Source organism: Panthera tigris, chromosome F3 (assembly GCF_018350195.1).
Source record: "Panthera tigris isolate Pti1 chromosome F3, P.tigris_Pti1_mat1.1, whole genome shotgun sequence".
Taxonomy (NCBI): Eukaryota; Metazoa; Chordata; class Mammalia; order Carnivora; family Felidae; genus Panthera; species Panthera tigris.
The window spans coordinates 65,080,266-65,095,022 of NC_056678.1; the positions used below are offsets into that span (position 1 = coordinate 65,080,266).

The window sequence follows — 14,757 nt, forward strand, 5'->3', positions numbered from 1 at the left end:
GTCTCATCGGCCTCCTTCATTTCGCTGTCCCCTCATTCTTCCCTTACTTTACAATTCTTGTGTGATGTGGGAAGGCTCTTATGGGTTGTGCAGGGCAGGGATGGCTAATAGGTTTCATCTTGGCTCCCAGCTTCTGTTAATTGGCCCGAGTCACTTGAGCGTTGGGCTGCCTGGGGACTCAGTGGGACCAGTGTGTCATAAGTAATTACGCCCGACACGGTGCTGGAGGGTGGCGTGGAGGGAGCGCATATTTGTCATTCCCACCTGACACGAAAAGGCTCTAGTCTGCAATATCGCTCTGCGATGGGTTCTGTGCCACCGCTGTCACCAAAACAGCTCACTTCATGTTGGGCTCTCCATCTGGCAGGGAGCTTTTCCTTGGCAGTGCGGTGCAGGGGAGGGGCTGGGCCGATTCGATAACCTGAAGCTAACTCTGACTCTGTCACTGACCAGTTATGTTGTTCCAAGGAGTAACCATCTCTTTGGGCCTTGGCTTTCCCCCTGAGAAATGAGAAACCTGAACTGAGAAACCACAACGTTTCCTTCCAGCTTGAAGGTCCTATTACTGGTATGAGTCACCATCTGCCTCTCAGGGACGTGTTCCTGTGGCCTCGGCTGTACAACCTGCCTACGGGAGAGCCCTTCGAACACTTGGGGACCCCCTGAGTCTTCTGTTCTAGGCTCAGTATGACCAGTTTCTTTCGTCATTTCTCAGATGATAAGGCTTCTAGACTTTTCGCGATTTGGGTCATTCTCTTCTTGACACCCAAGTTTTCCGGTGGTTCCCTGGAAGTGTGGCTCCCAGAACTGGCTAGTTGTGCAGAGGGAGTATCTCTGTTACTTACCTGTGTGCTCAGCCTGCCATCCCCCCCACACCCCTGGCAGACGGGGCCGACGCTGACCAGGGCACAGCCCGAGGGGAGGCACCCACTGAAACTTTCCCGGATCTGGGGGTGGTTGAGATGGTTGCTCTGTGCCGTCCTTTTTTTTGTTTTTATTTAATTTGTTTAATGTCTATCTATTTTTGAGAGAGAGAGAGAGAGAGACAGAGCACAGGCAGGGGAAGGGCAGAGAGAAAGGGAGAGAGAGAATCCCAAGCAGGCTCCACAGCGTCAGCGCAGAGCCAGAGGCAGGGCTCGAACTCACAAACCGTGAGATCACGACCTGAGCCAAAGTCGAGAGTCAGACGTTAAACCCACTGGGCCACCCAGGCGCCCCTGCGAAACTTTTTAAATGAGGAACTGGGCGTTTCTATCCCCACTGATGCCAAAAAACCATGTATCTCTCACACTTCTCTTCTGCCGTGCCCCCCTCTCCACTCTCTCCGGCATCGTGTCACAGGACCCCTCCACCCTAGCAGCTCTTGCTTTTGTGCTTTGCATGGAAGGACAGGTACAAAGCCTCTTGCTCAAGGAAAGTTGGATGAAAACAAAGAGCAAAAAACAGAGCCTACCGGAAATAATGGTATAAAGGTTGTCGTGGGAGGAATCTGGCACCCAAACAGATGGGGGCGCTCCTGGCTACCTCAACCCCAGGGATGTGTATTCTGAAGACCACAAGGTCCCCCCTGCTGTGGCCCCAGTCGCCCCGACCCTCCCATTCCGCCCTCCCCCACCGCACCCTCCCTGGCCTCCACTAGCGTGGAGTTTTGGAAAGCACTAACCATGCCCCCACTTCCGGGCCTTTCTTTGTACCCTCTGCTCTCTGGATTACTCTTGGCCCACCCACCGCACGGTTCACCCCACTCGCCCATCTGAGATGGGCCCCGCCTCCCCAGCACACCCTTCTCTAGCCTTTTACTCTGCTTTATCTTCTTTTTTTTTTTAAGTTTATTTATTTTGAGAGAGAGAAAGAGAGAGCGTGGCAGAGAGAGAGGGAGAGAGAGAGAGAATCCCTGTGCCAGCAGCGCGGAGCCTGACTCGGGGTTTGAACCCACGAACCGCGAGATCATAACTGGAACCATGAAATCAAGCTCCAGACGCCTAACCGACTGAGCCACTCAGGCGCCCCGCTGCTTTATCTTCTTATTAGAGCCCATCGACCTCTGACACATACCTCCTTGCTTGTTTGTATTTCTAGAATATAAACTCCACAAAGGAAGGGCTTTGTCCGCTTCTGATTTGCCTCAGACCTTACCCAGCACGTGCCGAACCTTCAATCGATGTTTGTCCTGTGTGACCTTTAAACCATCGGTCCCGGTGCTTGTTAGCACGTGGTTCTCTCGGAAGTTCTTTGGGTTTTTCGGTGGAGGGCTGATTAGTCCACTAGCTGACAAGTGTATCGTGGGGAACGGGAGCATCCGTCTATTTGAGCGGCGTGGGCCTGTTTAAAAAGGCCCCGGTGCACCACATCACAGAACCACGGCTAAATGAGGTCACTAAGAGTTAACTCATGAAGGGAGAAATGTGGGTCCCACCCCCCATCCAGAATTTGCCTGATCTGAGGTGGGGCCTGGGAGATGGAGGGAAGAAAGTAGGGGGGATACAGGGTGTGTGTGTGTGTGTGTGTGTGTGTGTGTGTGTGTTTCCTCCACACAGCCACCATGGCTCCTTGCTAGATCCTGGGCTGTCTCTTCCACATCATTTTTAGGGATGGAGGCCAGTTTTGCATGAGAAATCAGTGACCATAGGGAATGCCTCTAGGTGGCAGGTGGGGGCAACACCCGTTTCCAGGTTGGGAGGCCACGGGCACTGTTTAGGGGGACAGGGGGAAGGTTGGGTGGGGACAAGTGGGTGCAGGAAAGGCAAGAAGACAGGTGTTGCCCCGGTGACCCGCTGGGGACCACTGAGCAGAGCCAGCAGGCAGGGAAATTCCAGAACAAGTTGAGTGGAGGAGTGGGGATGTGACGCTAGAGGCCAGCTGTGCTGACCCTGACCATTCGTTGAAGGTAAAGTGACTTTCCAGCAACTGGGAGAAAGAGGGGAGATCCTGGCACAGGACTGACCTAGTGAGTGACTGAAGTTTCCCTGGGAAAATACTTCAAAACTTGCCCCGTTTCCTCACTGTTATCACAGAACATCCCCTCTAAGACACTGGATGTTCTGCAGGATCCACAGGGACATTGCCTGTTCAGGCATTCACCCCCCCCTCCCCCCACTGCTGATGAACTATTGTTGTGGACTGGATTTGTCTCTTCAAAATCCATTCGTCCAAGTCCTAACCCCCAAGATCTCACAATATGACTGTACTTGCAAATAGGACTTCAAAGAGATAATTAAAGTTAAATGAGGTCACTGGGATGGGCCCTAGTCCATTATGACTGGTGTCCTTATAAAAGAGGGAGAGACACCAGGGATATGTGCACACGTAGAGAAGAGGCCACGGAAGGACACCTAGACAAGGAAGGCATCTGCAAGCTAAGGAGAGAGGCCTCACAAGAAACCAAAGCTGCTTACACCTTGGTCTTGTGCTTTTAGCCTCCAAGGCTACGAGAAAGTGAATTTCCGTTCTTTAAGCCCCCGATTCTGTGATATCTTGTTACGGCGGCCGTAGCAGACCGATGCATGTATTAACCAATTGGCACCAAAGAATTGCATCCAGTCTGGGTCCCGGACCCTAAAAGTTATTAGACATTTGAACTAACAGAGAAACTGTGAATCGCCCATTTCCAGCTCTGGCCCCAGCCCCACCCCTGTAGTTTGAGACCCCGATGTCCCCTGATGACCAAGGCCTTATCATGAGATCTAGAGATAGACAAAGGTGAAGGAGGGGGTGCTCTGTGATCTTGCCCCGAGCAGAGCCAGGACATGCAAGGAGCGGAGGGTGGGGGGCGGGCGGAGAAGGAGGGGACGTGGAAGGTTGTGCCAGTGTTTTCCGTGTGGTGGCTCCCAGTGCAAGAGCTTCCCGGGCTGCTCCTGGAGGTGGGACAGGAGTGTCACCAGAGGCATGAGGACCATGGTCGTTTCCAGACACCAGCTATGGCCCAGAGCATCGTGTACTTCCTGATGGTCCAGGCAACAGTTTATATCCTCCTTCTTTGCAGACCCTACACAAGGGGATTCTCCGTCTCTGGAGCCACTCTGTCGGTACAGATGTCCTTCTGCTTTTTCCCTGGCAAAGAGATCAGAAAGGTTACCTTCCAACAGCTGCCCTCTCACTTTGGAATCTTGGCTTGGCCCGAAGCCATCCCGGACAGCCTGGGGTGGACATCCCCATGAGGCCCAGGTCAGTGGGGCGTTTCTGTCAGGGGCAGGGCATCCTGGGGTCCAGGCAGGGGCTGTGCCGGAGGGATGGCTCAGAACCCAGCCCCACCTCTGACTTTCCCCTTTTCTCTTCTCCTGGAGAAGGAGGACTTATCAGCTCCCGGCCAGACAGGTACTTCTCTCAGGGAGCATTTCCTAGGAATGGTGGGCAAGCACGGGGCTGGCGTCCATTTAGACTTGCGCTCAACAGAACTTTATCCCTACGAGCGCTGTTCCAGGGACCATCGCTAGATACCCGGTGGCAAGTCAGCCTTTGCCTTCAAGGGGCTGAGAAGGCAGCGGGAGAGTGAGTGCAACGAGGGCTGGGGGCGATGGAGATTAAAGGAAGAACACCAACCGCGCCTGGGCTGGGGGAGCAGGTCAGGAAGGCCTCCGGGAGCAGGTGCACCTTGGAGACTGTGGAGGAGATAGTCACATGAAGAAGGGGGATTGGGCGGAAGCCATGGAAAGTGCGTTCCAGAATGAGAGAACGGCTGGCACGAAGGCCTGAAGAGGCAGGCAAGAGGAGCGGTCACTTTCAGAAGTGCAACAGACACTTCGCCTTGTTTAATCTGATTGGAGACCAGGGGATGCGGTGAGAGTCAGGACCTGATGTGATAGAGGGAAGGAGGACAGACCATGCGAAGCCTAAAACGGAGGAGGTCCAACCTTGCCTTCCTTCCCAGTAGGTCCTCCTCCTCCAAGGACATCTGGCGTCTGGAGGACTCCTACCTGAGTAGCAGGGGTGCCAGACAGAGAGGAGACCAGCCAGCGTCAGGAGCAGGGCCACGGGCACCACCACCAGCACCATGTCTTTGTAGGAGGACTTTCCTGGGGCTGGACACGGAGGGGGCAGGGTCAGAGGGGGGCTGGAGGCTTCACAATCCCTTAACCACTGACCCCTGGCCCTTGGCATACCTGCCTCGTGATGGCAGCTCTCCCAAGGGGTGACGGTGGCCACGTCCCGGCTGACAGGGTTGGAGACAGTGCAGGAATAGGCCACACTCTTGTCTCCTGGTCCCAGCGAAACCTTCAGCACCTGTCCATCCGTGAAGAGGCTGCTTGGCTCAATACCAAAGTCAGTGGTCCCCTCCCGTCGCCAGCTATAGGTTATGTCACTGATGTTGGGGGCCCAACAGGACAGGAGCACCTGGCAGGTCTTGGGGGGCTGAGCGTCCCCTGACACAGCGATGAATACTTGCACCACGGGCCTGGGCACTGCATCTAGGCAAGAACAGAAGAGCAGGCACGGGTTACAGTGATGCTGGGCAGGGCCCAGAGCGCCAGCCCCGGGATCCATGCAGGGTTGGAGGTCACCTCTGACCAGGCGCCGCACTCTTGCTGCAGAGCCTAGTCTGGTTTCCCGTTGTCCAGGACAGAAGCTGAGTTCCTTAGTCTGGGAGTCGAGACCCTTCAGGAGATAGTCAATGCCAACCTCTCCAGTGGTAGCTTCCTGCCGGTCTGACTCACCTGCCCTAATGAATTTCCAGTTCTCCGGAGCACGGCGCCCTTCCGCGTCTCTCATGCTCTCATATGGGTCGCCTGCGCACATGTACCTTTCTCTTCTCTTCCTCCTAGGGAACTCCTACCAATCCTTCAAGACCCAGCTCGGACACGTTGCTTACTGCTCCGATTGTGAAGCCTTCCCTCACATTCCAGGCTCCGAACTCTCCAAGAACTCGGCCTGTCCCTTGTCATAGCACTTTCTTCATGATATATCAGCCAGAGAGATGATCGGCAGATATTGAGTCAGGCAAGAAAACACACATTCCTGGACTATTCGAGCTTACAGTTTGGTGGAGAAGACAAGTGATTGAATAACTAAGAAAATAATTACAAGGCTGCAACGCCCTACGAAGGAGACCCGGGCAGGGGGCTGGGGGTTCTGTTTTGTTTTCTTCATAACCTTAGCCCTCTAGGTGCACAGACACCTGGACCACTGCGCAAATTGGAGTCCTGGCATCCTAGACTGTGGCTTCCCTTTCCTGTGTAGCTTGATGAGTAAATCCTGAGTCTCTGTGGCAATGGGGGCCAGCGGGAGAGCATTCTAGTGACAACGGGAGGGCTCAGTCTCTGACAGTATTCCAAAGTCAAGCCGAGTAAAACCTCATTAATGCCAGCTCAATCTGGGGGGATTTGTGAGATGGCAAAGGAAAGATTTGCTGGGCACACTAATAGTATAAACAAAGATTAACACATGTGCGCGCGCGCGCGCGTGTGTGTGTGTGCGCGCGCGCGTGTGGTGGATATTTACATCGCTTAAAGGACAAGCTGCTTCCAAACACTATCAGGCACAGTAGAAACACCCATTGACATTTCTAGTAACTGATCTGCTAATTCAAATCATTCTTATCTATTGTCAAAGCAGAGCTCCCCAGGACGGCTGCTTGGCAGCTTTGTGCAATTAGTTCTAATCACGCTATGTATTTGGAAGCAATAAAACAGCAATTTCCTTAAAATCTGTAATTCAGATGCTGAGAACAAGGCATTTTAGAGCTTAGTGGTGTGGGTGCTGCATGTATTATCACATTCAATGTCCTCATTTCACATGTGCAGCAGCTGAGACTTAGAATAGGAAGAGGCTCCAGGGCTGCCTGTGTGGTTGCGGAGGTTATTCACTGCACAAGGGAATGGGGCTGAGGGGATAACAGGTGAGGGTGGGGCTGCCTAAATCCAGCCCCCCCTCTGCTTGCCAAGCTGGGCAGCTGGGTTCAGGGCTGCGTGCATTCGGGACACCCATCTAACCGCACACTGGCACCCCCAGGGGCTCACCCAAGGGCAGCCAGCTAGCTGTCTTTGGGTTGGTTCGTGGGGGGCGCTCTCTCCTTCCCAGTTTACGACTGCCCTTCTCTCCCTCACCGTCTTCTTCCTCCCAGGTGTCGCTCGTGCTTTTCATTCTTAAAGTTGGGCTTTGCTCTCCCCACTACTCTACCAAATGTCTGAGGTTTTACTGAAATAGTGGTTGGGGGTAACTCACCCACCTTTTCCGAGCCATTAGGTAGATGAATGAGAGCTCAAAGGCCACTGTTTTTTGCTTGTTCGGCAGGAATACAGTGGAGGTGGGGGCAGTAGATGCAGAAGTAGAGGGGCTGATGGTGACAGAGGTGATGTGGCAGGAGGCAGAGGGAGTAGGGGGGGAAGTTGCTGGAAAGCAGGGTCCACCTAGTCCGCAGCGAAGTCAGCCGCCCCAGCTGAGGTGCCAAATGCAGCCGCCTGAACGACCTTGGCGGACCTCGGGGAGCAGGAGGCCCACCCAGCCGAGCCCCGTCACCCACAGATCATGAGAAATTAACAGCGTTGTTTTCAGCCCGTAGGTTTGGGGACGGTTTGCTCTGCGACAGTGAACAACGGAGAGAACCTGTGACCGTTATACATCGGAAAATCTCTAAACACGGCGAAAAGAACTCTCGAAAGCAGTGTCAAATAAAAATTCCATACTGTATGATAAAAAACATCGCGTCGTGGTCTGATGGGCCGTACTTTTTTCCCCTGTAGGAGTTTGTCAGGTAATGGCACATCCTATGAGCTTAGAAGTTTGCAGTGCGGGCCCAGCGCCCTCTCAGATGTTTTCCCAGACGCGCTCTATTTCCCCGTTGCAGGCGTCTCGTTGTGACATTGCCCACGACGCCCATTTTCTAAGGGAGAAAGGTGAGCCCCAGGGAGGCTTAACCTTGTGTCCTTGGCCACCGAGCCAAGAAGAGGCCGCTCTGGAGTTCAGGCGAGGACCGCGGGGTGGCAAAGCCAGGCTGCCCCAGCCGGGAGCTCACCTGGGAGCACCGGAGGAACTTTCTCATCTGTGCCGTGGGGACAGCTGTGCCCCGCGTCAGCCGGGAGGTCAGAGGCCAGAGGCCCCTGGAACCCTGTCCTCCCCAGCTCCCAGGACGCAGGATGCCTTTCCAGTGTCGGGGGTACTCACCATGCACCTTGAGCTGCAGGATCTGGGTCCGGGCCCGACCTCCCGTGTCCACCAGCAGCACGGAGAAGTTGCCGCTGTCTCCCGACTCCAGCGGCTGGAGCGCCAGGCTCAGGTTCTTGTGCAGCTGGGCTCGGCCCAGGAAGCGGGAGTGGTAGAGAGTCTCCGGGGCGCCCCGGAAAAACGTGGCCACGAGCTCCTCCGAAGGCCAGAGCGATCTCCAGATGGCCTCTCGGACTTGGAAGCCGGGGGGGCACTCTGCCGCCAGCAGCACGGAGCCCCCGATCTGGCCGTGCACTTGGGCACCATGGACGGCGGCGGCGGGAAGGAGGGCTGAAAGGACGGAGCCCATCAGTCTGCCTGCCCCACAGCTCCTCGCCTCTCTCCCTCTGCTCCTCCCGCACCCCGCCAAGCTGCCGTGAAGCCAGCACATTAGGGCCCCTCTCCCCACGCTCCCGCCACCCACGCTGAGCAGGTGCACCGTGCCAGGGACCGGGAATAAAACCGTAAGGGAGAGAATCCCTTACGCTCACAGAGGAAGTCAGACTCTAAGCGAATGATTAAAATATAGTAAGCACCACGATGGGGAGAAAGGGAGGCTCCGGGAGAACCCAGGGAGGGTGAATGGTCTTGAGGGGCTCAGAGGGGAAATGGCTAAGCTGAGACCAGAAGGGGGAGTGGGGATCAGCCAGGCCTAGGAGAAGAGGGCTGTCTGGAGCCGGGAAGCGTCTCAGGCAGAGGGAAGGACGGCGGAGGGTAGGAAGGCCCGGCGAGCAGGAGGGCAGGGTGCAGGGGAACTGAAACCAGTTCTCTGCAGGGGGGAGTCAGAAACCGTACTGCAGAGTCCTTGGCCGGAGCCAACCCAACCCGGGGCCTGAAAGCAGCGTCTGGTTTTATCTTTAGAGCCGTGGGAGGCCTTGCGCAGGGTTTAAGTAAGAGAGTAACAGGATGAAATTCTGGTTCGAAAGACCATGGGGGGGGGGGCGCGGGGAATGTGCCGGAAGCTTCGGGGGCGGGCTGCTGCTGTTTTTCCACCTGCAGTGAGTGAACTCCTGCTGCAGGGGGGTGGGCGGCAGCGATGGGGAGAAGTGGGAGGGGTGGAGAGGGATTCAGGTGCGCAATCAGTGAGGCCTGAGCCTAGTTGTGGTCCGGGGAGCCAAGGAGGGGGAGTCACGGATGCCAGGGACCCGAGGGCGCCGGTCTCTGCCGTCAGGAGCGGGCGGAGGTGAGAGGCTGAGGTGGGGTGATGCCTCTGCGGGAGGTACCCCTGAGCCCTTTGCTGGCCGATCGCTGCTCATCCGGACCCACTGCCTCCCCTGAACCCCCCCTCCCGTCAGGGCAACATCCACCCTGCTTCTCTGTGCGCCCAGCACCCTGGGGCGCCCCGTTCCTCTGCTGCCATTGCCCATAGATGAGTCAGGCGCCTGCCGCGAGACGGCGAGCTCCTCTTGTCCTCTTCGTACCCCCTGCCCGCCACTGTTCAGAAACTCAACTGACGTACTGGGTGGATGATGGGATTCCCGGGGGACTCACCTGGCGCCTGGCACAGGGGGCACCTGGCACAGGGGACACCCGGGGTGCGGGGCACAACACGGCCCGTAGAGAACGCACCCAAGCGCCGGGCGTCTGCTTGAGGAGTCGTGTTCTGGGGGCGACGCTCGGCCGGCCCCCTGCCCCTCTCGCTGCCCTCCCCGGCCCTACGCATCGGGCCCGGCCGCAGAGGCTACAGTGTTAATGCGTACTGGGTGTGCAGAGTGGTGCTGGCTTCCAGTCGAGGCTCCTAGGCCTCCTGCAGGCTGATGGAAAGACGTGCTTCTTTGTGAGAGTCTGCTCTGCCCTGTCTTCCTCTACGAGAATCCCCTCGCCCTTCTCACAACCGTCTCTGTCCGAACCACTGGCACCACCAGCCTAAGTTTTAACGGCCCTGGACCACAGGACATGTCTCACGGACGCGGATGCTTCTAGAGCAGCCAGCACATCCCATCCAGGACCCTGCATCTCTTTGGCTCCCTCCGGCTTTTCAAGGTTGCCTGAGAACCTGCTTCCGCCTTCCCTGGCCCTCCTCGGCCCCTGGGTCCTTGCTTGGGATGAGGCCCCTGCCCAGAAGGCTGGTGAGGGGCCCTGGTCACGCACCTGCCCCACTTACCTTCCCAGAGAAGCAGACTCCACAGGGACCACATGGCCATCCTTCTCCAGAGAGGCCAGCAAGCTCTTTTGACAACCCCAGTCCAGAACATCCTGGGTCAAGTGGATACCCAGAGGGAGCTGTGGTCCTTCTGGGAAGTCCCATGTTCAGAAGGAGGAATCTTGACTCAGAACAGGATGGCCCGAAAGTGAAAATATCCAGAGGAAAGTGGAAGTTGGCCGTCGGCCTAGCTGGACTTTCTCAGGAGCGGATTCTTATAAGTCAGCCTCTTTCATGTGCCCGCGGTTGGCCAATGCCATTGCCAGTGGCAGGCGCCCCAACACAAGCCCACGTCTTCCTGTGGGACCCGCCGGCCCTCCCTGCATCCCACTGGCCCCCTGGCTGGCCGCCTTTCCTGCCGCAGCCACAGAGAGGCCTCCAGATCGCAATTCCCTCTGTTACTTCTCTAAAATTCTTCCTCACCCCCCGCCGCCCTCAAAATAAAGACGAAACTCTCGGCCTGGTGTGCAAGACTCTCCTAAGTTCGACTCCGGCACGCTTGTCCGAGCTGGCCTCCCCGGCCCAGCCTGCTCTCTGGCCATCCCAAGCCAGGAGTGCTCCTCCTGGGAGCACCCTCTCCAGCCCGGTGCTGGCTCCTCCAGTGGGCGCCCTGCTCCGTTCGCCCCTCCGGGCCGGGTAGGCTGCAGCCAGCGGGCTCCCACCTGAGCAGACGGAGTGAGGGACCTCCTCTCCCGAGCCCAGTGCCGGCCGGGTCTCTGCCATGACCCTTGGCACGCTGTCCTGTGATGGCTTTCTTGTCTCCACGCACTGTTTGCCGGCGAGGTCTTCACCCGTTCATGTCTGTGTTCCCCTTGGCGCTCGGCACACCGTGGGCGTTTAATAAACACTTGGAAAAGAGCGCACAAATCCTGCACACGGTCACAGGCCTCCTCCGCGAGGGTCTCATTGCCACCTGTCAGGCGTGGGGCCGAGGTCAGCCCCGTGCGGAGGTCACGAGTGCGAGCTGGGACTGGAGCCTCACCCTTGGGAGCCTGGGCCACGTTGCCAGAGCTGTGTCTCCCCCGCCCTGGGTCTCTTCGCGCTTCCGGTTATGTGGCCGCTTCAGTCTGGGGAGGCTTTTCGGGAAGACGAGGGGAGTCCCCGCATCCCGAGCGTGGCTCGCCGTGTCTGGTCCCGCAGAACTCCTGGCCTCTGCTAGGGACCCGACCAGGAACGAGGCAGCCATGGTGTCGGGACAGCAGGAGGATAGGCTTCCTGCCTTCCAGGTGCTCACAAGCCAAGTGTCCTGGCTTGGATATGCCCAGGACGAAGGTCGGCCGTGCCGCAGGCACGGCTCTGTGCCATGGGCAGCACGGCTTCTCCGTGCAGAGGGTGCGGTGGGGAAGAGGCGTCCGTGGATGCGGGCAGGGGACGCTTCCCTAGAAGGTGGGCTTTGAGCCGCACCTTGAAGATAGGCACGATTTGGGTAGGCGGAGAAAAGGGATGAGCCAGAGGCTGGAAAAAAAGAGCCAAGTGGATAAGGCCAGGCAGGGGGAGCCCCAGGTGGGCTCCAGGACAATGAAGGAGGGCAGGGAGGGGAGCAGCCCCTCAGGGCTGGCGTGGGTGGGGCTGGAAAAGGAGGTCGAGGGTCAGATCGCTTGAATACTGGCTTTTAGGCATCAGGTTTTGGTTCTGGGAGCAGCGGCTCTCAACCTCTCTGGGCTCAAATGCTTGGAGACTCTGGTTCAGTGGGGGCTGGGCCAGGACCCGGGAATCTAGTGGAACCAGCCTGTGTTCCAGGAGATTCTGTAGCTGGTGGGCCGAGGGAAGGCTCCGAGGGAGGGGATGTGGCCCCTTCTGAGCTGAGGACGCCTGGCTGGTGGAAGGACAGCACGCAGGGCAGGCGGGCAGAGAAAGAAGAGGCAGGGAAGCCTGGGTGGCAGCCGTTGGGATGGTCCTGGCTGGACTAGAACGGAAGCCCCCAGAGTAGAGAGGAAGGGACAGGGCAGAGCTGGGACAGAACTCGGAAGCCACCTGGCTTTGGGGCAGAGAGGCCAGGGGAGGGGACTCATTCATGACCCCGTTGTGAATTCCATCCTTCTTCATCAGGGGTTTACTGAGCACCCAGTTACGTGCCAGGTGCCGGGAACACAGACATGGAAGGCGTGGCCCTGACCTTGAGCAGTCTGCAGTCTGGAGGAGGGGATGGGCTGTGTCACCTGATAATGACAGTCAGCCTGGTAAGGGTGGCTTGCAAGGGCTTATTTAGAATGGGGTCTGGTGCGTGGTCAGCACTCACAAGAATCTTAACTGTTGCTACTAAGTGGCCAGGGAGGGAAGAGAGGAGAGCAGGTTAATGCAGAGCAAGGGGGTTCGGGTGTGAGTAGCTCCATCCGCCGGTCCCAGACTGGAAGCTTGGTGAGGACAGGGCCAGGTCCCTACCCTTCCCCCTTCCGGCAACCCCCCCAGCCCCTTGCCTCGCCCCCCGTCGATAGCCACGGACAGCCTCCCCAAGCCGGAGTGCCCTGGTCAGGTGTCCGGTCAGGTGTCAGGCCTGGGACGGTGAGGGCGTGAGACGCAGGAGTGGGGCCGTGGCGGGGATGTAGGGAAAGGGGCGCCCAATTCCTGCAGGGCAGATGGTGGGCGGTCGTACTCCCTCCTCTCCCACTTGGTCTATCCAAGCAGGCACTGAGTTGAAATCGCTGCCTTCCCAGCCCACCCCGTGCCCTTTACCTACAGGGGAACTTCAGGGAAGCCAAGGAAGGGTGAGGAGGGGGTTGGCGGGGGGTCAGCGGACATTCCGTCTCCCAAAGGGAAGAGCTCCAGGCTGTGTGACGGCTGGAGAGAGATGGACAGGGGCAGTGCGGGCTGGGTTGGGTCTGCGGAGACAGGCTCGCCCCCGCTGCTGGTCACTGGCGCAGAGCACGGTAATTACCACACCGCGGGGACAGCTCTCGAGTCACGGGCTGGGAGTTCAAAGGCACCACTCCCACATTCCTTAATTAAGAGAGCAGCTGGCAGCTGGGCCCTTCTGGGAAGCCTGACCCAGGGAGACGCTGGGGCTGCGGCCCCCTCTGCACCTTGCCCTCAGCCTACCTCCGCTGCGGGCGGGGGCGGGGAGCAGGTGTCCCCAGTGACCACGCGGGCCGCCTGAGCTCTGTTCGGGGCCAGTGGAATCTGGGGGAGGGTGTGCGTGTCAGGGAGGCACCTGCCCTGCCCACTCACCCTTGTCGTTAATTCTCGGACTGGCCTGGACACGGAATGGGGCCACCCAGAACAGGGGAGAGGTGGAGGAGGGACAAAAAGGGGAGCAGGCAGGCAGGGAGGCAGGAAGGAGGGGCATTCAGCGGGCTTTTTGGGAGCCGGGGTGGGGGAAGGGGGCAGAGGTGTTACCTTCTGAGGGGTGGGGGGGTGGGGGCTGAGAGGCCAGGTAGAGCCTTGCCTAAGCTGACACGGTGCCACTGGGCGCCGGCTGGCCCCCAAGGCTGCCCAGGGTGGGGCAGCCCATGCCCGCCCATGCCCGCCACTCCCTGGCAGCCAGCTTGGGCAGCAGGGGCAGTGCCCGCACGTGTGGAAACGGTGCACCTGACTTCCCACCAGAGGACGCTGTCAGCCTGCGTGCACGGCCTGAGCTGCCTCTTTAATATTTGTGCGGATGGTGCCTGTCTTGTCCCACCCTGGTCCTGGCCTTGCCGGGGACAGGGGCAGGGAGCGGAGTCTTTGCTCTTTGGTGCCCGGGAGCAAGGTGCAGGCAGCTTGAGATGGAAGGTGGGAGAGAAGGGGGCCAGCCCATAGGAACTGGGTGGGGCGGTCCGAGGCTTGGTAGGATTTGCTTTTGAGGCAAAAACATACTTCCCCAGAGAGCTGAAGGCAGGCTGCATACAAAAGCGACAATGCCAGGACTGTGCTTCGTGGGGGGAGCGAGGGAGGGGCTGGACTCTCATTCGCTCATTCAGTCATTCAGCAAACATCTGCGGGATCCCCACCCTGGGCACCTTTCGCCGGTGGGCACTCAGCACGGGAAGCCCGTGAGCATAGGACTGGACGACGGTTCTCCGACCCAGTCACCGCCCATCTGCACCCCGCTGGCAGAAAGAATCCCCAAACAAGTACAACGCAGGCCGATCTTTCAAAGAGCCTGAGAGTCAATATAAAGATGAAGGATACAGGGCTGTTTCTTTTTTTTTTTTTTTTTTTTTTTTTATTTTTAAATGTTTATTTATTTTTGAGAGAAAGAGACAAGTGCAATTGGGAGAGGGGGAGAGAGAGAGAAAGAGACAGAGAGATAATCCAAAGCGGGCTCCGAGCCGTCAGCACAGAGCCCCATGCGGGGCTCGAACTCAGGAACTCAAAGATCGTGGCCGGAGCTAAAAAGTCTGATGCTTAACCGACTGGGCCACCCAGGCGCCCCCTGCAGGGCTGCTTAGCGGAGGCTTGCTTAGGACAAATTGTCCAAGACCTTACTTTCTAGCCAAATCTAAAATAAACCCAGAATTGAAAGAAATCCCAGCATCTGCAACCTGCCCGGTTCACGGAAG

General features: G+C 57.9%; 1 protein-coding gene across 1 annotated transcript; it reads right to left on the minus strand.

Moving 5' to 3' along the window:
• Positions 1-1,971: 1,971 nt before the first annotated feature.
• Positions 1,972-10,375, minus strand: SLAMF8 (SLAM family member 8). Its single transcript, XM_007084281.3, has 5 exons — positions 10,241-10,375; positions 8,098-8,427; positions 5,100-5,405; positions 4,914-5,018; positions 1,972-4,050 (listed from the first exon to the last, which is right to left on the minus strand). The coding sequence occupies exons 1-5, from the start codon at positions 10,329-10,331 to the stop codon at positions 3,986-3,988; spliced, it is 897 nt and encodes a 298-aa protein (XP_007084343.2). The 5' UTR covers positions 10,332-10,375; the 3' UTR covers positions 1,972-3,985.
• Positions 10,376-14,757: the final 4,382 nt, after the last annotated feature.

Coding starts and splice junctions, on each gene's coding strand:
- SLAMF8 (XM_007084281.3), bottom strand. CDS start 10,331: ATGTTCTGGACTGGGGTTGTCAAAAGAGCTTGCTGGCCTCTCTGGAGA. Junction 8,428..10,240: donor GAGTCTGCTTCTCTGGGAAG/GTAAGTGGGGCA, acceptor CCGTCCTTTCAG/CCCTCCTTCCCGCCGCCGCC. Junction 4,051..4,913: donor CTGGCACCCCTGCTACTCAG/GTAGGAGTCCTC, acceptor TCTCTTTGCCAG/GGAAAAAGCAGAAGGACATC.